Source organism: Lacerta agilis, chromosome 8 (genome assembly GCF_009819535.1).
Source record: "Lacerta agilis isolate rLacAgi1 chromosome 8, rLacAgi1.pri, whole genome shotgun sequence".
NCBI lineage: Eukaryota > Metazoa > Chordata > Lepidosauria > Squamata > Lacertidae > Lacerta > Lacerta agilis.
In genome coordinates, this window is record NC_046319.1 from 63,795,020 (window position 1) to 63,820,904 (window position 25,885).

The 25,885-nt window shown below is 44.1% G+C and overlaps 1 protein-coding gene, 1 long non-coding RNA gene and 4 other non-coding genes across 8 annotated transcripts; all 6 read right to left on the bottom strand.

Annotated features, from left to right (window-relative positions):
• Positions 1-3,478: 3,478 nt before the first annotated feature.
• On the bottom strand, positions 3,479-9,297 carry LOC117051503. The gene is made up of 7 exons (XR_004427189.1): positions 9,265-9,297; positions 7,590-7,677; positions 7,237-7,268; positions 5,641-5,691; positions 5,203-5,285; positions 4,303-4,391; positions 3,479-3,720 (listed from the first exon to the last, which is right to left on the bottom strand). It is a non-coding gene; the product is annotated as an uncharacterized LOC117051503 (long non-coding RNA).
• On the bottom strand, positions 4,066-4,139 carry LOC117052552. Its single transcript, XR_004427291.1, has one exon. It is a non-coding gene; the product is annotated as a small nucleolar RNA SNORD99 (small nucleolar RNA).
• On the bottom strand, positions 4,974-5,108 carry LOC117052544. Its single transcript, XR_004427284.1, has one exon. It is a non-coding gene; the product is annotated as a small nucleolar RNA SNORA61 (small nucleolar RNA).
• On the bottom strand, positions 5,390-5,522 carry LOC117052542. The gene has a single exon (XR_004427282.1). It is a non-coding gene; the product is annotated as a small nucleolar RNA SNORA44 (small nucleolar RNA).
• Positions 6,528-6,669, bottom strand: LOC117052538. The gene has a single exon (XR_004427278.1). It is a non-coding gene; the product is annotated as a small nucleolar RNA SNORA16B/SNORA16A family (small nucleolar RNA).
• A 3,111-nt stretch (positions 9,298-12,408) lies between the features above and the next one.
• TRNAU1AP (tRNA selenocysteine 1 associated protein 1) lies at positions 12,409-23,633 on the bottom strand. 3 transcript variants are annotated; one of them, XM_033157939.1, is made up of 9 exons: positions 23,519-23,633; positions 20,406-20,503; positions 19,528-19,627; positions 18,905-18,957; positions 17,426-17,557; positions 16,326-16,445; positions 15,702-15,864; positions 15,141-15,174; positions 12,409-12,928 (listed from the first exon to the last, which is right to left on the bottom strand). In XM_033157939.1, exons 1-9 carry the CDS (start codon positions 23,543-23,545, stop codon positions 12,795-12,797), a joined length of 861 nt encoding a protein of 286 aa, XP_033013830.1. In that variant the 5' UTR covers positions 23,546-23,633; the 3' UTR covers positions 12,409-12,794. The 3 variants fall into 3 exon arrangements, with proteins under 3 accessions (XP_033013830.1, XP_033013829.1, XP_033013831.1); XM_033157938.1 differs by having other exon boundaries at positions 12,409-12,946; XM_033157940.1 differs by lacking the exon at positions 16,326-16,445 and having other exon boundaries at positions 12,409-12,946.
• Between the last annotated feature and the right edge of the window lie 2,252 nt (positions 23,634-25,885).

The window sequence follows — 25,885 nt, forward strand, 5'->3', positions numbered from 1 at the left end:
TGCCTCTCCAATAAGCCCTCTATAGCAGCAGGGACCATGCACACCCCATTAGATCATGGGTGGGCAAGCTGTAGTCTTCCACATGTTGTTGGCACTACAACGCCTATCATCCCCGACCATCAACCACTCAGGCTGGTGTTGAGAAGAGTTGGGAGTCCAACATCTGGAGAGCTGCAGGTTCCCCACAGGCAACCTAGAAATGCCCAAGGAGGTTGCCAATGGAAGAATCTTACCAGCAGAATCTTCCAGCGAGAGGAAGCCCTGCCTCTCAAATCTATTTCAATCATGGCCTCTGCAAGAACAGGATGTTGGTCTAGGTCAGGGGTAGGCAACCTAAAGCCCGTGAGCCAGATGCAGCCCAAAATCCGGCCCACGGATGGTCTTGGAATCAGCATGTTTTTACATGAGTAGAATGTGTCATTTTATTTAAAATGCATCTTTGGGTTATTTGTGGGGCATAGAAATTTGTTCATCCCCCCCCCCAAATATAGTCTGGCCCACATGGTCTGAGGGACGATGGACTGGCCCATGGCTGAAAGTTTGCTGACCCCTGGTCTAGGTGGGCTGTTGGCCTGATACAGCAAGCTTCCTTATATTCGTTTGCTTGTTTTTATCCTAGCCTTCCTCCGACAGATGTGGAAAACCATTAGGCCTCCAAAGGTTTGGGAACTCCTAACTCCAATCAGGCCCAAGAAGCATGGCAAAGGATGATGGGAGCTGTAGTTCAGCAACATCTGGAGGGCCAAAGGTGAATGAAATGTTGATTCCTCCACCCCCACCGTAGCTGCCTTTCGTTCTTTTAGGGACGTTTTTAATATTTAATGCTGTATTGTTTTAACATTCATTTGGGAGCCGCCCAGAGTGGCTGGGGAAGCTCAGCCAGATGGGCAGGGTACAAATAATAAATTATTATTATTATTATTTCCCTAGCTTCTGTATTTCTCCATTGAAAAGGCAAAACCAAACCCAAACAGATCCCTCTAGCGTATCTACATCCCTGATCAGTCTTGCAACACTTTTCTCCAGGACCTTCATGCCACTGATTCTGTGACAAATTTCTTGACTGTTGGGTCACCTATCCCCCCCCCCTACGTTGACCCTGAACTTTTGACTATTTGTTAATGGGGTACATCAACCCTACCCATCGAAGCAGACAAATTTACCATTCTTGTGCCTCACAGTCCTTGCATTTTGTGTGTGTGTTTTTTAAAGGGCAGATTTCCAGAAAAGTCAGTTATGCATGCAAAGAAACTTGTAGCTATGAACATATTTGCTAACTCCAAGGCATGTACAGACTCAGCAACTGAGATTAAGAATCTCCCTCTTTCCCCAACCCCGCATGGTAAGGCGCTTCAGGGCCAGAAGGCGTGGAGAAAAACGCTCTCGTTTTACTCTACCCATGTTAACTGGTGTTTTTATGTTACAGTATTTTTTTAAAGTCTTATTTGAGAAGTAGGGTATCATCTGTTCCAAAGCAGTTTTGTGTGCAATTGCTGGGTAGGATTGAGCTACCTTTGGACAATATAAGGCACCTCTCCACTGTAAGGACATTGTTCGTCCCACAGGTAGATATACTCTTAAGGGTGCTTAGTGTTGCCAGGGGACCTCTATTCCCCACACAGAGCTGCAGTTCCCAGAGTGGTTTCAAAGTGAACCCAGGGATCTCAAAGGATTGCAAGCTCTGCAAGGGGAGAGTTTAACAAAGTACAGCTCCTGGGATTCTTAGGGGAGGCGGTGACCGTATCAAAGTGTATACTGTAGATGAGGACCTTGTTAAAACCAAGGCACACAAATCTAACACATCATGAGAAAGTTACATCTAGCCTCCCCCTTGAGCTTTCCTAGTTCTTGCGCTGCTGCAAACAGTCAAGACACTTTTGCTTGTGTTTTTGATTAACCACAGCTTCCCATGTCACACAAACCCAGCCAAAAGTATGGTAAATCTTAACTATGGTTATTGCGAATAAGCCAGCTTAAAATTTGCAAAGGAGGTGGCAAAAAACAACAAACACTTTTCTTATTGTATGAAACAGAATTCCTTTAATTCCACAATTACATAAAAATTACTGTAGAAGCATAAAGGCAATATATGAAAAACAGTACGCAAATTTGATAATAAATGGAGATAAAACAGAGTTTCCCAATAGAGAAAGGAACAAGGCAGGGTTGTCCTTTGTCGCCGCTCCTTTTTATATTGGCATTGGAAATTTTATTGACAGAAATCAGGAAAGAAAAAGAAATAACAGGGATAACATTAGGAAGGGAGGAATTTAAGATCAAAGCATTTGCAGATGACATCATCTTAACAATTGAAAACCCAGAAACAAGTATAATGAAAGCCATAAAGGTAATGGAAGATTTTGGGAAAATCTCAGGGTTAAAGCTAAGTAAGAGAAAGACAAAAATTATGGTTAAAAATATGCAAGCTCAAGAACAAAGAGATTTAGAAGAAAAGGTGGGAATCCAGATAGTGAAGAAGGCAAAATATTTGGGAGTAGAATAGACTATGGAAAATATAAATTTATTCCAAAATAATTATGAAAAGGTCTGGAAAGATATATTTCATTTTGCAGGATAAAAAACCAAGAATAAGATATAAATTATTAACAGAAAGAAAGGAGAGAGGCGGATTAGCGCTACCAAATCTTAAATCATATTATGAAGCAGAATGCCTAATCTGGGTAAGGGATTGGATTAAATTGGAGAAAACAAAAATGCTCGGATCTCGAAAGCATCAATAATAGGTATAGCTGGCATGCCTATCTGAATTATGAAAAGGATAAAGTGAATAAAGGATTCTCAAATCATATACTGAGAGGGGCATTGTTCAAAGTTTGGAATAAGTATAAAAGATTTTAGAACCAAAAACACCCTGGTGGATCTCTCCAATTGAGGCCTTCAGCATGAAGAAAGTGAATACAAGGGCAAATTGGCCAATTTATAAGCAGCTAATAGAAGAGGAACAAGGTAATTATAAATTAAAAGCATACGAGGGCTTAAAAACAATGGGTTTGGATAGATGGCATTATATACAATTGGCGAGTGTGTTTAAAGCAGACAAGAAAAAAGGGTTCACAAAGGAGGAGTCAGTTTACTACGGAAATTATACAGTCTAGTAAGAAACTATTATCAAAAACACATAATCTACTATTAAATTGGAAGTTGGAGGAGGAGGAAGTGAAGGAGACGATGATAAAGTGGTCAAAGGATCTAGGGCAAACCATTAATTTAGAGCAGTGGGGAAAATTGTGGATGGTCGATATAAAATTCAAAGCCTCCTATACGATCAGAGAAAATTTTATGCTAATGTGCCTAGATTAGAGTGTGAGGTGTTTAAAGTAATGGATGAAAGATGATAAATTTCAGATTATAAGTAAGAGATGAAAGGATATAAGGAACGCAAGTTGAAAGCACAGTATAGATTAAAGGAAATCGAGAAAAGGGTGGAGGGAAAGGGTGAAGGGTGAAGGGATGACAGTGGGTGAAGCTGCATGTATATGTAATTTTTGTATATTTTTATTGATGTGCAATACCAGAGATAGATTCATGGAGTCTTGAATGTGGAATGTAATGACTGATAATTAAAATAAAACTTATTTGAAATTAAAAAAATAATCCCACAATTACAGAAAAACAACCACTTCAATTATGGAGAATCTCAAGAAACCTCTCTGCTTACGACACTACTTCTCCAGCGCTCTTGAAGGAGTCTTTGAAGACCTAAAAGAAGGGAAAGTTTATTAATTTGTGGAGTATTTTTTTAAAAAAGTTTCTCATCTCATCTCTGTAAAGATGAGAATCCACACCACAGAACGCTTAGGAAGTTCTAAGTGGAAACAAGCATATCATCAGTTCTACGGTACAAACCAGGCGGATAATAATTAAAAACTAAAAAAACAACAACTGCCAATTCTTCCACTCCATAATAAAAAGCCAACCAATAACTAAACTTAACAGGTACGAAGGAGTTGGGAGCACCACTCCCAATACGCCACTTGCAACAGCTAGGAAGTAAACAGACCAAAGGACTTTGCCCTTTGGAAAAGAACCCCGCCAATGTTATCTGCTTGGTCTCAGCCCCATATCCGCAGGATTCATCCAGCCGTCACCATTAGAAAAATGAGTCATCACAGACCAGGCAGAGGTGCTGCTGCTACACTCCACACTTGTGACCAACCCTGCGCTTCCCAAGCTGTTACAAGGCGGCTGTCGACCACATGTTGCCTAACACAGATCCATCAATGAACTGTTGTTAACACAAGACCAAGCTCCTTTTCTACTGTTGGGTTAATAGGAACTTACATTGCTGGAGGTGTCTTTGTAACTGCCTGTTCCACATGGGAATGCTCTTCAGGAGGAAAATGGAAGCTCAGCACACTGAATCTCCAGTCCTATAATAAAAATGGCAGTAGTAGTAACAACACTCCAATCACTCCTGCCATATATCTGGAAAACTTGCAGTGCAATCCACAATCATGATGTGTACTCAGAACCAAGTCCCTTGAGGTTCAAGGGGGCTTATTCTTAAGTGGAACTACACCTCCCATCAGCCCCAGCCAATGATGATGGGAATTGTAGTCCAACCTGGAGTCCTAGGGCGACATACATTTGTATTAAATGATTTATCAAAGGCATGCACCCTGCCTTGCAATCCTTTTATCGACTTTGTGGTACAGGCATGGCTGCACCAAAAGAAGCAAATCAGAATAGGACATTTCTTCCTGTGCTCACTTGTCTAAACAAAGCTCTCAGGTTCAAAACGTGAAGCAGGTGTCTGGGCCGGTCACTAGCCCTCAGACTAGCCTACTCCACAGGGGTGCTCTGAGGATGAAGTGATGAGCATATGCATCACTCACTGAAGAAGGAAAATAGCAAAGTGTGGGTAATAGGAAATAAATGAAAGACAACTGGCAGCTGCTGGGTTTCCTTCTGTGGGACCAGCCCAGTTGAGAGATTCTTAGCACTCCAAAACAAATTGTTTTAAGCCAGCCCAGTTCAGTGCAGGATTTGTCCCAGCAAAGATACTAGGGCCAACTTAAATTTTAATTTCCCTCCTTTTTGACCATAAGATCGGTATTCAGATCTGATGGGAAAGGGATAGGGAGGCTACAGGGAGCTGCAATAATTCACCTCAGGTCTTCTTTACATTTTATAAATATATAAAAATCAACAAACAATCAGGAACAAAAAAGTATACAATACCTTGCAGGATTGGCTGCTAAACTGGCTGAGTCACACCACAACAAGGGCATCCCTTTTAGGAACTGAATGATTCCAGATGATCTCTGATGAATAATGAGACACCCAATATTTGAATGAAGAACATATAAAAGGTGAAAGTAGTTATTATTTTATTTTTAGACACATGTTTATGCCACCCAGAAAGCAGCTGTGTAGGAGAGTCGAGTGACATCTGCAGCTAACAAAGCCTGAGAAGTCAAAGTCCCTTCCATTTTGTTCTTGCATGTTGTTGGAGATCCTGTGGCTATTTGCTAAGCCATAGCTCTTGGTTTAACATGCAGCCCACTTACTCAGCAGAAGAACAAAGTTGAATGAGTAAGGATACTACAGAATCACAACACAACCTTCAAACTCCTGGCAAGAAAGACTGGACCAGCAAGTGTTTTTTTTTTTTTTTACCTGGGTGCATGCATGAGAAGACACGTCCAATGCTGTTCCATCTTCTCATTCCTTTAAAAGGGATAGGGAGAGCAGAGATGAGAAGCATTCCCAATGCTTTTGTTTATATAAACATACTCTTCTTTATATAGCCACCTTCCCAAACCAGTGCCCTCCAGTTATGGCTATGCTGCCTGGGGCTGATGAATGTTGTAAACCAGAACATCTAAAAGCCACAAAGGCTGCCTTACTGTAATCTTGTACTTTGCTGAGCTATGGAAATCAACAGTATTACAGTAGTAATTCTGGAAGGGCCAATGTCATTTGTAATTTTCATTTTTAAAAGGCCAAAAGAAATTAGTGCCCCATTGCAGCAGAAAAATATTTGCATGTTTCTTCCTTGACCTAATGTGGCCCGCTGGTTGGTTTAATCTGGCTCCTGTGGCAGTTGATTTCCTGGGGTAAAATCCTAAAAAAGGTCAACAACTTTGGTTGGCCCTCACTTCATCAAATGTGGCCCTCTTTGAAAAAAGTTTGCACACCACTGAGTTAGATGTACACCCGTGTGCTTTAGCTTTGTTCATGTACCAATCTTTTTAGTTAGAACACCCATTATGTTCTTTCTAGGTATGTAACTGTCATCTCAATTCTGTTTCCTTTGCAGAGCTCAGTGGCACAGCCACTTAACAGACAATACTGAGCCAGATGGACCAGGGGTCTGACTCCATATAAAACAGCTTATGTTCCTAGTCCATCTGGAGGGCACCAGCTTGGGGACGGCTGCTCTAATTACATCATCACCTTGGCTTTTCGCTGCAGAATGTTGTCACGTTATCTAAAAAAACAATCCCTCTTCTTGGATTCATAGCCGACAAATTTCACAATGCAGCCACCCACGAGCACGTCAAATATGTATTTTCCTGAAAGTGTTGCTGGGCAGTCATAAGGGAAGAAACTGAACAGCGACCGTCAAGGAAAAAAATGTTACTTTTGGCACCTTTTTGACTACATCAGCCACATGAGGCAGACACAGCTTCGATAGGGCCGTGAGAGGGAGGGGGTGTTGAAGGGAAAGTGTTGGCTCCTCATCCATCTGGTTCCAGAGGAATAGTTTGATGAAATTGCACCAAACTCCTCCCCTGCTCCAGCCATCAACCAAGCCAGCTCAAGAAGCCCCACAAGCAAGATATAATACAGTAAGCCTGCAACTTACATGCCACTTAGCTTAAGCCAGTGGTGGCCAGACTTGGCCCTCCAGCTGTTTTGGGACTACAATTCCCATCATCTCTGACCACTGGTCCTGTTAGCTAGGGATGATGGGAGTTGTAGTCCCAAAACAGCTGGAGGGCCAAAATTTGGCCACCACTGGCTTAAGTGCTTGGCAAAAAAGAGGGAGGCACCCAAAAATGGGGGGGGGGAGAGAAAAGATTTTGGCAATCCTATGCACCATGGAACCCAATGTGCTTGGACTATATATGATCTTGGCTTTAGGTGCAATCCCCCGAGTGTAATTCTCCAATAAGTTGTGGGCTTCCTGTATTGACAGAAAAGCAAAAAGTGGCTGCCAACTTAGCCTACTGCAAATGGAAATGAAGGCACGCTCCTGTTTAGACTCACCATCAGAACAGTCAGCCTGCTGGTCAGGTCATCTGCAAAGACGAAAGAGGAACTTGTTACCGTTATCTTGTCAACAGTGTTGTTTTGTACACTGCACTTTTAATTGATGCAAGTTTTCCAGGGGACATCCCTGGATGAAGCAGTGCTCCCAACCTGGTGCCATCCAGTTGTTTGGGACTAGAACTCCCAACAGCCCCCTGCAGCATGGATCACAATCAGGGATGATAGCAGCTGTAATTTAACATCTGGAAGGCAGCAGGGTGGAAAAGCTGGGGTAAAGCAAAGCCAGCCAAGCATGCACTTCTCCAGTTCCCCCAAACTGTAGCCAGTGGCATGGTTCAGTGTTATGATACCTGCTTTATTCCCAGCGCAGCAGGACAGTAAGGCCAGTCCAATCTGCAAACCATTTCTGGTCTTTTCTGCAGTGCCCTGCATTCATGTCTGAAACAGAAAACAAGTAGCATGAGGTCACAAGGAAAAAACTGCAGGAATACCACCTTGGGCACACAATACTTATTCATTTAGACAAGACTACTGCATTTATGGATCAGCTTCCCAAATGAAAAGGACAGGAGCCAAAATAAAAATAACAGTAAAAGCAAAATTAGGTGGTTGGGGGGGCAAGGGAGAGAGGGCAAAATGCAATCGCTGGGCTTGGATGGAAGCACAGCACATCTTAGGCTGCTCTATCGGAATTTCCAGACAGTGCAGTGCTATACAAATCTTTAGACCAAGGATCTGCAGCCTTAAGGAACAAAGGCCTCATCTGCTCTATGCATTCAAAGCAGGATCATGACCTTAAACCAGCGGAAGGCAAACTAAGGCCTGGGGGCCGGATCCGGCCAATCGCCTTCTAAATCCGGACTGTGGACGATCCAGAAATCAGTGTTTTTACATGTGTAGAATGTGTGCTTTTATTTAAAATGCATCTCTGGGTTATTTCTGGGGCATAGGAATTTGTTCTTTTAAAAAAATATATATATATATATAGTCCGGCCCCCTACAAGGTCTGGGGGACAAGTGGACCAGCCACCTGCTGGAAAAGTTTGCTGACCCATGTCTTCCCTCTAAGAATCCTGAGAATTGTAGCTCATTAAAAGTGCAGAGTGGTTAAGAGAGGCCATTTCCAAGAGTGCCAAGGATTGAACCTGTGATCTTTTGCATGCAGAATGCATGCTGCCCTATGCAGCCCTATGCTATTTGCCTAGTTCAATCTTCAGCATCTCCTGCCAAAAGGAGCAAGTACTGTATTGGGAAATGCCTCTGATCATAAAGAGTAGACTACACCAGGATTTGGAAGGGACCACAAGGGCCATCTGGGGCAATACAGAAATCACATGCCTTAAATGCCAGAATTTAAGACTCCACCTGCACTATACACTTAAAGAAGCACCAGTCCACGTTAAACTGCCACGGCTTCCCCCAAAGAATCCTGGGAACTGTAGTTTGTTGAGGGCGCTTGAGAGTTGTTAAAAGACCCTATTCCCCTTGCAGAGATAAAACTCCCCACCTCCCAGGGAATTCTGGATTGCTTGTTAAACCAATCCGGGAGGGGGAGGGGGCGCTTAAAGTAGTATATTATTTCTATTCATTCACTGCATTTGTTTCCTACCTTCTTCTCAAAGGTGACGTGCATATTTCTCCCAGTATGATACTGCTTTAAATAGTTGATAAGCTTATAATGCACCTCTGGGCCGTTTTAAGCCTGGATGGGGTGCGCCCCAAACAACGGCGCCCTTTCGGGCTTCCGATCCTAAGAGATACACGCGACTCCCTTTCCCGCATGATCTCCAACCCACGCCAGGCACTGGGCGCAGGAATTCTTACGCGGATGGCGGCCGTAGGGAGCCGCCAATATCGCAGCTGCTCTCGTGTCCCTGGGCTGGCTATCAAAATCCACTCCGAAATAGGCAGTACAAAACCTCCAGTAGCGCTATCAAGAGTGCAAATAGGAATCACCCCCCAAACGGAGGAGGATGGCGACCGATTGCATAGCACCCCCCCTTTAGGTAACAGAAAACTACTAACCTCCGTCCATCGAGCATCATGGTAATGAAAGAGGGGCGGGAGAAAGAAAGAACACCCCTCCGGCACGGCCTTTTATAGCTCCGGCCCACCAAGCCTGTCTCCGATTGGCTCCTTTGAAAAGCGGAGTCGCAAAGTGTCTTGGGAGATGTAGTTTTATTGAGCAGATGCCTTTTTAAAAGGCGTTCTTCTTTCATCTGCCGCCTCTGTGGACACAAAAATCTCAATAGTCAGGCACAGCAAACACACCAGGCCCATGTTATCTTGCCGGGTGGTAACAGACATTAGCACGAACAAAAGCATGCACACGAAAGCTCATACCAAGAACAAACTTAGTTGGTTTATAAGGTGCTACTGGAAGGAATTTTTTTTATTTTGTTTGAGCACTTGGGTGCATTCATTTTTTCTTGCATATTTTTTCCATTTCCCCCACGAAATATGCTGGACGAAGAGGAACAGAGAGAGCTGCCTTATATAGCCAGTCAAACCATTCGCTCATCTAGGTCAGTGGTTTCTCTAGACTAGGAGTCACTAAGCCCACTTTTGTTGGGACTACAACTCCCATCATCTCTATTAGCTATGGCTGACAGGGGCAGATGGGAGTCCAACAATATCTGGAAGGCACCAGGATCCCCGTCCCTGGTCTGTGCCAGCAGCTCTCCAAGGTTTCAGGCACTGAGTTTCTCTCAAAACTACCTGGAAATATTAGAGACTTAAGCTGGGACCTTCTGCAGCCAAAACTGGTGCTTTAAGGGCCATTGCAAAGTGGTAGAGCAGTGTATTGAGGCAGAAACCCAAGGCCCTGCACAGAACGATTGCATCAGGTTTGGCTTACCAGCATTCTTGGTGGCTGTTTTTAGAAGATGATACTGGGATATCTGTTCTGCATGCAGAAGATCCCAGGTTTAATCACCGGCATCTCCACACAGGGCTGGCAGTGACTCCACCTGATACAAAGAGCTGCTGCCTGTCAGTGTAAACAATGCTGAGCTAGATGGACCATTTGTCTGTCTCCGTATAATGCAGCTTCCTCTGTTTAACACTCAGCTGCAATCCCTCTGGTAACACCTTATGGCCTAATTCAAACATGGCCTGCTAGAACATTAAGGCTGTTCTTCAAACCCAGTAATCTTAACACAGGTGTGGGAAACCTTTGGCCCTCCAGACCTTGCTGAACTGCAGCTTCCACCATCCCTATCCACTGGCCATGCTTGCTGGTGTTGTTGTAGTTTAGCAACATGGGAGTTGTAGTTTAGCAACATCCAGCAGGCCAAAGGTTCTCCACATCTGCTCTTACAGAACCTGCAGCGGATCTCCAGGGATTCAACCTTTCCCACTTTCAGGTGGTACCTGATCTATTTTAAGTGGAGTTGCCAAAGTGTGAACTTGGAAACTTGCTCCAAGCAAAGCAGGTGCTCCAACAATGGGCCACAGCCCTTCTCCAACCCTTGAGTGGTACCTGTTAGCGGCAGTGAGATTTACTCCACCTTTAAAGCACAAAATGTCACTCAATGGAAGTCATCTTAGGGCACAACCCTAAGCATGTTTATGCAGAAGAAACAAGTACCACTTGGTTGTCCCCACCTAAGTTCAGAGCAGACCCTCTTGAAGTTAATGGACCTAAGTTAGTCATGCCCATGCATTTCAGTGAGTCTACTCAGAGTAGGACTTACAATTGTGCCTAATAGGCCTTATTTCCAGTAAGGACCATGCAAGTTTAGGGTTGCCATCTTATGCCAATTAATTACAGGAACTTTTGTTGATTAATGGATCAGCACAAATTTGGTCAATAGAGCAAACAATGCAGGGGTGGGGGAATTGTGTGTATATGTCTGTCCCAGAAGGGTTCTTTTCAGAAGAGGCATTCTCTCAAACTCACATGACCGTTGACCCAGTTACTAATTTTCAGCCTAACCTAAAACCTAACTGCTGGAGAGCTGCTCCTAGTCAGCAGACTCTATCCGCAAAGAGTTGTTAGGGGACCCTGCCACAGAGCTACAATTTCCAAAGTAGTTTAACAGTTAACCCCTCTTCCCAGTGAACTCTTGGCAATTGTAGTTCTGTGGAGCAAAAAGGGGTCTCCTAACAATTCTCTGCACCCTTAACAAACTACAGTTCCGATGATTTTTTTGGGGGGGTGGGGACGAAGCTTATTTAAAGTGGTTTAATGTATGTGCAGATGGGGCCTAAGGCTATGGCCCTCACCACAACTTGGGTCACTGAATTCCAAAAATTAAGTTACAGGTAGGTAGCCATGTTGGTCTGCCATAGTCAAAACAAAATAAAAAATTCCTTCCAGTAGCACCTTAGAGACCAACTAAGTTTGTTCTTGGTATCTGAAGAAGTGTGCATGCACACGAAAGCTCATACCAAGAACAAACTTAGTTGGTCTCTAAGGTGCTACTGGAAGGAATTTTTTTATTTTATTTTGTTTTGTCCATAAATTAAAGCAGAGATGTGGAACTTATGGCCTTCTGGAAGTTGTTGGACTTCAACTTCCATCAACACCAGCAAATAGTCCAACAACATCTGGAGGGCGACAGGGTCCCATATCACTGAAGCATGGAGCTTTTTTTGTTACCTACTACCAATCAATACATATATTTGTATTTGCCCTTGGCATTTCTAATATCTTATCACAGGAAACAGAGGAAACTGCAGGCAACTGGCCCACCTAGCTCAATACTGTCTACACTGGGGATGGGGAACCTGTGGCCCTCCAGATGTTGCGGGACTGGAGTTCCTAGTCCAACAACGTCTGGAGAGCACCAGGTTAGCAAAGGCTGCTCTAATCTGTACTGTAATAATGTGCAAGACTGGCCAACAATGACTGTACATTCTAGTCTCACTCATCAGCTCAGGCACTTCCCAATGCAGCCTAAAGCTGGAACTTCTGACAAAAGATGGTGTTGCAGATTAAAACAGGTTGAAACTAACTCTGAAAATAAGCAGGTTTGCTAAAATCTGCCAACACCCCTGAATTTAAAAAAGAATAATTTGTCCTCAGATAGCAAAGTTTCACTGCAGTCACTTCTAGGAGGAATCTCTCAGGACAGGAGAAGAATGACCATCTCAGGACATACCTACAATAACCTCTGGTGACTCCTGGTCCTGTTTGCACCACAGAGGAGAACACCAGAACCTGCCTCTTGTGTAAAAGATACTTTTTATTGTACATGGAAGTAAAATTTTTCCCACCATACCATCTTGTTTTTAAAAGTTTATAAATTACAACTCCTTGACAAGGATTAACAAGTCTGTCTCAAGACGCCCACCCCCCCCCCAAAAAAAAGGAAAGGAAAAGAAAAAAACCTAAGTGTCTGAGTTCTATTTTCATCATGAATAGATTTGACCACAAATGCTCCTCTGCCGGCTCAGCACATACAGAAACTGCTGCAAGCCCTCCTCTGTACTCTTCTGAGTCAGCAATCTGGAGGAAAAGAGGGGGCAACCCAGCTGCAGGCTTCGTGTGCTTGGCTAGAGTCCAGGGCACACTGGCATGTTGCTCGGAGACGCCGTGTTTAGCAAGGCAACTACATGGCTTGAATCTCTGAAGAGACACTGTCCAAAGGCTGCCAATGACATTCTATCAAGGCATCGTAGAGTTCTTCGCTCTGTTCCATGAACTGTTTGTTCGCTTCTCCCACATCCATCTGGGGCATTGGATCTGAAAAAGGAAGGAAACCTAAATAATAATAATAATAACAATAACAATAATAATAATTTTATTTATTCATTTATTTATAAATATATTTATAAATAATACTGTCTGGGCGGCTCCCAACAGAACATTAAAACACACGATAAAACGTCAAACATTTAAAACTTCCTTAAACAGGACTGCCTTCAGATGTCTTCTAAATGTCACATGAGTGAGTCTCAGGTGAAAGCAAGGTGAATTGATTAAATTAAGATCTGGAAACCAAGTTGGTTCAGAAGATCATAACCCAAAATATGAATGAATGGGCATTTTTGCTGTATACACAGCCCCTTTGCTCATCCCTCCACATGAGCTATGATTAAGCCAGGAAGTCTCTAACCAGTTTCCAATTTTGTCTGAACAGAAATTTGTGATTACCAGCTCTGGAACAAATCAAGATAGTAAACTAACTTCAAACTGTGGTTTTATAATCCTGTTTTGCTTTGCAGCCAGTAACAATAATTGCCTTGATCGGATGACACGGAATAATAATAATAATAATAATAATAATAATAATAATAATAATAATAATAATTTATTATTTATACCCCGCCCATCTGGCCGGGTCTCCCCAGCCACTCTGGGCAGCCTCCAACAAATATCAAAATACAGTACAGAGTCACAAATTAAAAACTTCCCTAAACAGGGCTGCCTTTAGGTGTTTTCTGAATGTCAGGTAGTTGTTTATTCCCTTGACTTCTGACGGGAGGGCGTTCCACAGGGCGGGCGCCACTACCGAGAAGGACCTCTGCCTGGTTCCCTGTAGTTTTGCTTCTCGCAGTGAGGGAACCGCCAGAAGGCCCTCGGCGCTGGATCTCAGTGTCCGGGCTGAATGATGGGGGTGGAGACGCTCCTTCAGGTATACAGGACCGAGGCCGTTTAGGGCTTTAAAGGTCAACACCAACACTTTGAATTGTGCTCGGAAACGTACTGGGAGCCAATGCAGATCTCTCAGGACCGGTGTTATGTGGTCCCGGCGGCCACTCCCAGTCACCAGTCTAGCTGCCACATTCTGGATTAATTGCAGTTTCCGGGTCACCTTCAAAGGTAGCCCCACGTAGAGCGCATTGCAGTAGTCCAAGCGGGAGATAACCAGAGCATGCACCACTCTGACAAGACAGTCTGCGGGCAGGTAGGGTCTCAGCCTGCGTACCAGATGGAGCTGGTAGACAGCCGCCCTGGACACAGAATTAACCTGCGCTTCCATGGACAGCTGTGAGTCCAAAATGACTCCCAGGCTGCGCACCTGGTCCTTCAGGGGCACAGTTACCCCATTCAGGACCAGGGAGTCCCCCATACCCGCCCGCCTCCTGTCCCCCAAAAACAGTACTTCTGTCTTGTCAGGATTCAACCTCAATCTGTTAGCCGCCATCCATCCTCCAACAGCCTCCAGGCACTCACACAGGACCTTCACCGCCTTCACTGGTTCTGATTTAAAAGAGAGGTAGAGCTGGGTGTCATCTGCATATTGATGAACACCCAACCCAAACCCCCTGATGATCTCTCCCAGCGGCTTCATATAGATATTAAAAAGCATGGGGGAGAGGACAGAACCCTGAGGCACCCCACAAGTGAGAGCCCAGGGGTCTGAACACTCATCCCCACCACCACTTTCTGAAGGCCTTGTTCCATTGGCCTGTCAGAATTCGAAAAACTGTCTTTCCCAAACTTCTCTAAACTAGCAAGTCACTTTTAACAATCTATTTTGCACAGCAGAACTTTTAGGTGAAATGCAGGTAAAGTGGTACATAATCACACCAAAATAGAAACAAAAGATCTTTCTCCTAATACAGCCAGCAGAAAATTTTGCACAGGGAGCTATGCTGCACTGTACTGTACTGAGAGTACAAAACCCTACTGTGGTGGGTTGGGAGAGGGAAGTGAGGCAAAACAAAATGTCAGGGGTGGGGAACCTTTATTCTGTCAAGAGCTTCTATTTATCAGGTGTAATTTGTCAAGGTGGTACATACAGGTGATGGACAGGGCCACCTCCTTTTCTCTTTCTGCCATACCTTTCCCCCCACTTCCTGCCACCCACATGAAATTAAGCCAAGGGCAGCAGGTTGCCTCTCCTGTTTGCATTACTGCAGCTGTTCTGCTGCTCCAGAACAACTCTTGACTGGAGTGCTTTAGAATCAGGTGCTGATTTCTAACAGAGAATTGCAATAGGCAAACCTACCTTCTAATGCATCTTCACCAACCTCTTCATAGTTCTGCAACAGGGAGAATGACAAATGATTAGGGAACCAGAGTATTTTTTTAAGCATGCCTAACATCACAGACCATATTTCCCTGGGAGACTTGCTTAGCTCACTTGGTTTATATAGGTTTTCACCTGCTGAAACAGTTTGTTTTACTGCTTTTGAATTCTGTTTTCAATTTGCTCTGATGTTTTTTGGTCTGGCTTGAGCACTGCCTCCTGTCATGTGCCAGGAAGAAATCATAGCCATTTGCTTCTTCATTTAAACTGTGGCTTGTTATGTCCAAACACAGGCCGAACTGTGATTTAGTTTGGCCTGCTTTGGACATTAATAAACCATAGTTGCTTCAAACAAGGAATCATATTATTTATTTTGGACATACCTTCCGTAATAATAATTCCATAATTCTATGCATGTCACTTGGAAATACGCCCCACTGTGTTGCAATAGGGCTCACTCCCTAGTGGTTATGCAACTGCAGCCTCAAGAATCTCGTTGACGTAAAAATGAGCAAGCTTGCAAATTTGCTCAGCCCTTACCTGCATGGTGCTTTGTGTGTAGCCATATTGTGGATAGCTGTAGCTGTAACTGCCTGTGTTCTGATCATATCCCCAATGTGCATAGTAGTTCTGATACTGTTGGTAGTACTGGTTATAGTTATAGTTGTACATCTGGTTGTACTCGACTGTCTTCAGCCGGTTACTTTGGGAAGAAGGGGGAGGGAATCACAAGAATGTTAGGATATGTAAAAATAAGTTTAATCTACAAGAACATCTATTGAAATAAATTTGATTCCAACACCAGAACACTAATAAATAAATAAATAAATAACAACCCAATATTCTCTAGGGCTATAATAACTGCCATTGACCGTTCAGCCCATTGTCTCTTCTGTACTGCTAACTCTTACAGGCTTTCTCATTCTTAGCCAGCTTCCTCTTGCCAACAGCACCCATCCTCTCCTTAGACCCTGTTTGTCCCTCATTCTCACCCTCACCCTGCCAGTTCTCTCCTATCCTCGGCTCCCTCTTTACTCTGCATTCTTTAACTAGGCCTGTATCTCCTTTACTTGAAACTTATCTTTTTCTCAGCCCACCCCTAATCTGTTCCATTACATCAGCCTCTCCACTTGTCTATCCATATAGTTAAGGCAGCATACTTACGCTTTTGGTATGGCAACACTCAAGCGTATCGGTTTAGAACCAAGGCCGACAGCCCCCTGGCACTCTATCAGTGCTCTTTTCTGTTCCAATTCATCTGAGAATTTCACAAAACCATAGCCTCTGTCAAAAGACAAAGGTTCGGTCAGAATCAAGGAGCTGGACCACCCTTTAAAATACCCTTTAAAAGGAAGGATTTGCAGAGAATTCACCTGCCTGGCTCAGTCCTAAAGAACTGGAGGTGGGGGGGGGGAGAGAGAAATGGGCAGATATCACAAGCAGCTCAGTAGCCTGGGAATTCCCTCAACATGAAGTGGGGTCCCAGGGTGTGGAAAGGAAGAGAGAAAGCTTCTTTAAAACAGCTATCTTTAAAGATTCATGGACATGGCAGTTCCGTGAGTGAAACCTGCTGAGTTCAGACAGCAAGAAATTCACTGAGTGGGTGCAACTTTCAGGTCAGCCTGCAGGTGCTAGTGCTGCATCCACACCAGGTGTGGAGAACCTTTGGCTCTCCAGATGTTGCTGAACTACAGCTGCCATCATCCCGGGCCATTTGTCATGTTTGCTGGAGCCATGGGGAGTTGTAGTTCAGCAACATCTGGAGGGCCAAAGGTTCACCACACCAAATCTACACGTTATTGCTATTAAATGCTCTTGCATTTGCATAAGCTGGGACTGCCCTATGCTTAAGCTGCTGATCCAGGAAAAATATCAGTGTGACTTCATCTAACCTTAAATGCTTTTGACTGAAATAGCTCGTGCATAAGAACTAATACAAACACATTATTTTGACTCTCACTCAGGCCACTCCAATAAACATGGCATAATCAGAACAGTTTGTAGTGATATACTAAAAACATACACAAAACAGAAGCCTTAACACCATCTTTTATGAACCAGGTAAAACAAAACTTGAGTATTTTTTATATTTACACAAGTTTATTTCCCTTCCCTTCCCCTGTGTTAATATGTGAGCACTTAATGCAAAATAATCAGAATCCCATTCCTCCTTACTAATTTATGGGCAGTAAAAACCTCTTTGCATTAGATACTTTCCCCATCCCACCTCCATTCAGTACCAAATGCAGAAGGGAAGAGCTTACTTGGAAACTCCCGTCTGGTCCACGACAACTTTGCCGCCCCTACATGATGGGTACACTTTTACAAAGAACTCATATATCATCCCATCGTCTACATCAGGGGACAGATCTCCTACAAATAGTGAATATTCTGGGCTAAAGAGGAAAATAAAAACAGTTTGAGAATAGTAATAATACAACAACATTAATGATGAATTGGTCATTAAGAGAATGAAGTCATGGGACACTCTTTTTATTTTTCTGTAAAACTAATGATGGGCGCAAGATGGCAAATTCATTTGATATGACTGACTTAAATGCTTGCCTTCGCTTTAAAATTTTCTTGTTTTAAAGTAACAAGTCATTTAATGTATTTTTAACCTTCTGCTGGAAGCTGCCCAGAGTGGCTGCGGAAACCCAGCCAGATGGGCGCAGTAGAAATAATAATAATAATAATAATAATAATAATAATAATAATAATAATAAAACAAGTCCAGTGGCAAGAAGGATTATAATTCTTAGAGATACATATAAGGAAAACAGTTTTTACTTATTTTAAGGTTGTATGAAACATTTAATGTTTATTTAATGCATTTTAGCAGGGATACTTTCCAAGCGAATCTTATTTGTTAAGGAATTCTTTGCAAGGCAGAATTTAGCCTAATATTATGTTTTCACCTGTCTGATTTTTACTATTAATTACAATTCTTATTTTGACTATGCTGCTTTGATTCCATTGATATGCAAGTGTTTGTTTTGCATTACCTATTGTAATATATTAATTTAAAAAATGATTAAAAAACCAAAGAAAAAGAATTAAGCCCAATGTATATAATGAGGCCTTGTGCCACACAATATCCCATAATAAGCAGAAATACATGAGTATGTGATTGTTTCCCACAGGCTCCTGTCTTTTACAAGTGTTGTTTCAAGCACTTTCACCAGTTACTCCCAACCTCAGTAAAGCTTGAATGCTCCTAAGTAGCAACAGTCCGAACAGCAGCAGGGATGCATTAACCACCTTCACTCTCCCATGTGAGCCATGCTCACAATTAAGAGCATAAGAGCCTGGGCGCTGGTGGGTCAAGCCAGTGGCCCATCTAGCCCAGTATCCTGTTCTCACAGTGGCCAACCAGAAGCCTATGGGAAGCCTGCAAGTAGGACTTCAGCACATCACCACCCTCCTCACTTGGTCTTCCAAGCAACTGGCTCTCAGAGGCACATTGCCTCCAACATTGGAGGCTGAATCCCGGTCTATTTGCAGCACTTAATCCAGACCGGTTGTTTCATACATATAAGTCATTGTGTGATGCAATCACCGAATGATGAAAATGCAGATGTAGTCACCCACTTGGGTGTCTGTCAGGCCTTTACTACAGACGGACTGCAGAGTTAGAAACACATTTCCAGAAACACTTTACAACAGGAAACTATCATCCTTCAACAATGACAGTGCAGATGCTTTGGCAAACATTTGAGAAGCTTTCATAGCATTTGACTTACCTGTTGTCAGGCTGCTTTCCATATGTGGCATAGTTTAATTTAAATCGCTTTGTCTGAAACAGTTAAAAAAGAGAGAGAAAGAAATTGAACACAGGTATGCCCTCCACATTTCAGTTTATAGCTCATTAGGAAAAGGCACACACACACTACTGTGGAAATATGCAACACAGCTTCAACATACAAGTTATTAGGCAATTGAGCAGCATCATATGGAAATTTTGGCAGCCTTTCCTACAGCAGACTGAGAATCCCCAAACAACATGAAATGTTACAAACAGCAAGAAGCACAATGCAAATAAGACATATTCATCCAAACCTCACTCTGAGATTATATGAGCTCTTAATCTTGACTACCAAATTTAAGGGCTAAGCTTCTAGGAATATATTCATCATCTCCTTTCATGCAGCATTTTAACATCCATTGGTCTACCATGTAAATGCTTTCAAAGTGGGAGGATCAAATCGTTCCTTACTCCATTATAATAGCTGCAGTAAGACATAAAGTGGCAGAGAGAGATTTCTGGCTGCTCTCATTACAAGGGCACACTCTTTCTTCCAAGGGTGTCCAGTTATATTGACCATCCATTAATGTGCCCAGCAGAGAATTACAGTGATTTACTTACTGGTGTGGCACCAGGAAGAGGTTTCCCGTTGATTTTATGTAAACATTTTTCTGCAGTGGCCAAGTCAGCAAATTCTACAAAGCAATAGCCTGCTGGAATCCTGGAAGAAAAGAAACAAGAAAGGAAACATTTAATAAGACATGTGTTTCGAACTGACAAGTGAAAAATGCTATGCTTCATTTCTACGAACCTTTCAACTGCCATGCTATTTGCGTTGTAACCTCTCCAGAACAAGTTAGGAAGGCACTTACGCTAGACCCATTTTAGCACCAGATTAAAACTATTTTATTTACCAAAATTCTTAGTCATAACGTGGGATGTGCTATTTTAGTATCTTCTGCCATTTCATTTTTTTAATACTATGAATCTGTATGACCCTAACTTTGCCTTTTAACGACCAGTCAAATTTTCTATCTGTTTCAATAGGTTTTTGTGGTTATTGTTCCGATTTAAGGTTTTTTAAAAATCAATGTTATTGATTACTTGTGACCCATCTCTTTCTCATGCATGAACACACAACACACACACAGGTGTGTGTTGGCATACATAGACTGCTGGACTACAACTGTTGTGATCCATGCTGCCTGGGGCTCATCTGAGCTAGAATCCAATAACATCTGGAGGGCTAAAGGTTCCCCACTCCAGCCCTGAACAGTAGGTCATCCCCAAAATAAGGCATTCTTGGCTGCATGAATTATGTGGCAGCATTTAGCCATAGACAAATAGGAGGTGGGCAGCTCAAAACATCTGTTCAAACAATCTGTATCCCGACCTTAACTCCAGGAACACCGGGTTTGTCTGTATACGCATTGTGAAACACCCCACCCCACCCCCAACATGCATACCAGGTAAGTAGTACACAAAATACAGATAAATACCCTGTCAACCTATTCCGAATTATTTTTACACTCAGAACTAGCTCTCCCATAGTAGCAAAGGCTCTCGAAATGAAATTCTCGTCCATGTACGGCTCCAGCTACAGAGAGAAAAGAAATAAAGGGAAAGTAAGGTAATGCAGCCATACAGAAAGATCTGTACAAAATCAAGAAGCATTTTTAGAAGGCGAATGGCACCTTCTGGCCTGTAGGCAACAAAGCCCAAAGAGGCATGCATGTGTACACCCATTATTAGAATGAAGTGTGAAGCAAGTAACTCTCTGCAGGGAGCCACAAGATGGCTAGGAACAGGGAGGGCAGTTAACCTGCAGTAGCTTTGCACTCCCAGAGCACAGCAAACTTAATTAAAAGTTAAGCAAACAAAGTAAAATGGTACAGCGTTGGAAGGCACAAGAGATCTCTACAGTTCCTGGTCAAATTGGTCCATATATTACAACAGAGATGTGGAATGCATGTCCTTCCATACAATGTTGGACTCCAACTCCCATCAGCCCCAGCCAGCATGGCTGGTGGTCAGGGATGATGCGAGTTTTTGTCCGGCAACATCAGGAGTGCTGCAGTGTCACTGCAGACAAAAAACAGTATGAACATATTAGGGTTTTTATTGGCATACTTGTCAATTCATAATGTTACAAGAGTTGCAAGGTATTTGGGAGAGGAAGGAATGTCACTAAACCCACAAGGACCCTACACTCCCCATTCCAATAACCACTTACTCATAAGGACAAATGAAGGGCCCTGCTGGATCAGACCAAGAGTCCAACCAGTCCAAGAAGGCAACAATCCCCATCTAGGCCATCACATCTTCTGGCAGTGAGTTACAGTGCCATCCTATGCATGTTTACTTAAGTAAGTCCCACTAAGTTCAGTGGGAATCACTCCAAAGGTGTGTAGAGGTTTCAAACCACAATGATGCCCACCATGTAAACTCCAGCTAATCCATGTGCATGTAGATCTAAATTATTATCAGCTCAACACCAGTTCCATGTAAAATCCTCCCTTTAGGTAGTCTCAAAATCTAATCAACACCATCATAATTATTACCCCATATCTTCCACAAAACTCAAGGCCCTTTGTCATTCTCACAACAATCCTACGAGGCAGTTACTGGCTCAAGATTCCTTAAAAGCTTTGTGGTTGACTTGAATCTGGGTCTTCTAGCCTAGTTTGCCACTCTAACCCAGCCATTTGTATCCATTTTAACTGGGGGGGGGGAGAGGGATGTTCTGCTGGATCAGACAAATAACCCATCTGATCCAGCATCTTGTTCTCACAGTGCAGTGGCCAACCAAATGCCATAGATATCGCCAAAACAGTACCTGAGTGAAACAGCACTTTCCTGACTTATGAATCCAAGCAACTGGCATAGAGGCATTTGGCTGAACTTCTGCAAGTGCAAGGCCTGGCAATTGATTTTTGCCACACACACACACACACACACACACACACACACACTGCATGCAATTCTTTGTAGCCTGTAGATGTTAGTCTAGTAGTTTACACAATCTTGTACAATTCACTGTACCACAGGGGTGGCAAACATGGCACCCGTGGGCATAGTGTTGCCCTTGGAACTCACAAAACCCTACACACAGGGGCATGCACAGCCCCTTCAGTCACGAGGTGATTAGGATGGTTACTTTTTCCTCCCTTGAAAAGCTTACAGAGCTGAAGGAGGAAGTCGAAAAAAGTGATGCTCTTTCTCCCATTCAATTCGATGTGCTTTTCAAGATTAATTCCACCAAATCCTGACTTTAACCCACATCATTTTGAAAAGTGACATTTGTGCACACACTCTTTTCTGGGAGGGGGGGGGGAGCCGCCGCTGGGTTGGGCAGATAAAAAATTGCGTTGATCCACAGAAGCAGGAGTAAAATGAGCAGAGGAATTGGCAGCCCTTCAAAAATTGGCATGTGCCTTGAAAGGTAAGCCTCTGGTGTATGGATGTGACCTGGCCGGACTTTTTGCTGACAATTACCGTATGTCCTTTCTGTTCAACAGGGAGCGCAAACCCCACTAGCTGCCCTTGTTCTCCTAGCCAACAACAGAGGCCAGAGAGCATCATTCCTTTCTTAACTGCAAACCCAGAGCAAGACCGCAGATCACCTTAAGGCACCACCAGGGTCATATTTAGGTTTGATGAGGTCCTAAGCTACTGAAGGTAATGGGGCCCTTTATATGTCCAGCTGTCCTTTGTCAACAACCAATTGCCACTGTTTTTTGTGTTGAATATATGCTATATGGCAATTTACGGACCTGATAGGCATCTAAAGCTATTTGCATGTGCTGCCATGCAACCAGTCCATGCAGAATGTGGGCACCCTATACAGTATATAGGAATTAGCAAACCAGCGATATTTTAGGGAGCAGGCTAGCAGGCAGGGCCCATTACTTACATCATAGGAGCCTACACAACACAAAACACTGTTGCTGTATGTAGGTTTTATTTTATTTGTTTTTTATCTTATATTTTGGAAATGTACATCCAGTTTTTTCCCCTTTAATTTTTTGGGGGGCCCCAAGAGCGTGGGGCCCTAAGCTATAGCTTGTTTAGTAAGTTTATACTGTATGTAAATCCGTCACTGGCAGCACCAGTGTCCTTGTGGCACCTTATAAAGCTTGAGGTGACTACGATGGTGAGAAAACAACGATTCCCCCACCCCACCCCGCAGCAGAATGGGTTGCACCCTCCCAAGTGGACCCGCTGAAATTCGCGGGCAGGATGAGTTAACTCAGGCTTTCACGGGTCTACTCTTGAGCAGAGCTGAGATACCACCAAGGAGCCTCGAAACAATTTATTACGACCTAATCTTCGGCTGGGCTACTACGCAGCCTCCCCTGTAGGCGCCTGCAGATTCAGGGGAAACGTCCGCTGGGGGAAAAGGCCGCCGGGGGGGGGGGGGAACGGCCACGGCGCAAAGAAGGCTCTGCCCGCGAAGAGCATCCAATGGAAGGCAAGGCTGAGGAAACTGCAGCGGAGGGTGCGGGGAGGGGAAGGGAGGGAAGCGCGCCCTGCAGCACAGACAGCGGTGGGCGTCGCCCGCCCACCCGTCCCCCAAGCTTCGCCCCGCCGCCGCGGCCCTTGGCTCACTCACGTCTCCCATCCACAGACTGGCGGCCATGCTGCCCCCGCCGTCCCTGGGCGCCTGGGCCGGGGCGACGGGGAGGCCCGCCCCACCCCCGCTCAGCCGCCCAGCCGCCGACGCTTCTTCCTCCTCCTCTTCCTCTTCCTCGCGGTGGTCCCCTCGCGCCGCGGCCTGGCTCCCCCTCCCCCGCTCGCTTCCTCCAGCGCCACGGGCTTCCCCGCCGCCTCCTGCTAGAGCGGCCCGAGCGAGGCGGAAGAAGGGGCGCGGGTAGGCCTCGGCGTCGCCCACAGCGGCCTCTGCCCGTGGGGAGGAGCTATGGCAAGGCCATGTCAGGGTTGCGTGTCAGGGAGGAGGGTCATTGGTTCGTGTGTTGGTTCGCGCCGGGGTCATCTACCCTGTCCTGGTTTTCTGGTGCAAAATGGCGTGGGGGGGGGATTTTGCCGAATTGGGAAACCCGGATGTGTGGCAACGGGATGGGAAAAGGAGCGGAAACCGCCCCGAAAAGCTTAAAATCACTGTTTTGGGGTTTAGGTTTCCTCAACAATTTGGGTTCGTCCCCCCAAAAAACCTTAACAATTCTGGTGGGTTTAGCTCAGCAATTTTGGGGTCTTCCTAAAAAGAAAGAAAGAAAAAAGCCATATTTCAAAAAGTAAAATTCCCGACACCCACTTTTTGAAATATGGCAACCCTAGTCAGAGCCAGGTCGTTTGAGGACTCTGAATCCCTGCGTTTGTGGCAATGGGATGATAGTCTTCTTCTTTGGTGATCACTTGTAGCCGAGTAAGATTGTCTTCCATGAACACGGTCTTAACAGTCCGTAAGTGACTGTGGAGGCTAATTCTGGAGTCACACGTCCTTTCACAGTGGGGATGCAGGTTTCTGGGTGGGAGTTGATCATGGTGAGGGTTTTTGTTTTGTGCTGAGGGGACGGAGAAGGGGCTTTTTCTTTTTTACAGGTGCCTTTTGTGATAGCACACTTCTTCCTTTTGTCCTGAGTTTGAGTGGCTTCAAAGCCCATTACACCTTTGGTAAAGGCTCTTCTCCAACTGGTGCGCTCACAGGCCAGTGTTTCCTAATTGTCAGTGTTTATGACAATTGTCTTAATATGTATGGAAGTGAGAGCTGGACCATAAAGAAGGCTGATCGCCGAAGAATTGATGCTTTTGAATTATGGTGCTGGAGGAGACTCTTGAGAGTCCCATGGACTGCAAAAAAGATCAAACATCCATCCTTAAAGAAATCAGCCCTGAGTGCTCACTGGAAGGACAGATCCTGAAGTTGAGGCTCCAGTACTTTGGCCACCTCATGAGAAGAGAAGACTCCCTGGAAAAGACCCTGCTGTTGGGAAAGATGGAGGGCACAAGGAGAAGGGGATGACAGAGGATGAGATGGTTGGACAGTGTTCTCGAAGCGACTGGCATGAGTTTGGCCAAACTGCGGGAGGCAGTGAAGGATAGGGGTCCCTGGCGTGCTCTGGTCCATGGGGTCACGAAGAGTCGGACACGACTGAACAACAACATACTACATTTTTAAAGATTTGCCTTGAGAGAGTCTTTAAACATCTTTTGCTGACCACCAGCATTACGCTTTCCATTTTTAAGTTTGGAATAGAGTAGTTGCTTTGGAAGGCGATAGTCAGGCATCTGAACAACATGACCAGTCCAACGAAGTTGATGTTCAAGCTTCATTGTAAGTGTTGGACTTAGTGACATGTTACGGTGCAGGTATGAAGCCTAAGGTCCTACAGGTTTTGTTGGACTTCAGCTCCCAGCAGGCATGGGCAGCAGTGAGGAATTATGGGAGCTGGAGACCAGAACGTTTAAAGGGTGAAAAGCAATGGCCTGATCACCAATATACATGTGATTAAAAGAAGATGGTGATTTAGGCTTTGTTGCACACCATACATTTAAAAGCACATGGAATCCTGGGAACTGTAGTTTGCCGCTCGCATAACTATGATTCCCAGCATCCTTAAACTACAGTTTCCATGATTTATTTATTTTTAGGTGGGGGCAGGAAGTCATGTGCTTTAAATCTATGGCATGTATGCAGCCAAAGACTATTGCAAAAAAAGACGATAACAAAATGATAATCATTTATTGATTTGTCACCCCACCACCATGTTTCAGCTCTGGGCATAATATTGTAAATGGGTTGATGGTACAGTGGTACCTTGGTTTTCAAACTTAATCAGTTCCAGGAGTCCATTCAACTCCCAAAACTGTTTGAAAACCAAGGTGCACTTTTTCTGGGTTTGCAGTGTTCAGGAGCCAAAACATACGAGTACCAAGGTGTTCAATAACCAAGGTACAATTGTATATTGGACATGATGATATATTGGAAATGAGATGTTGGCACCAGTTTTTCTGTTTTTTA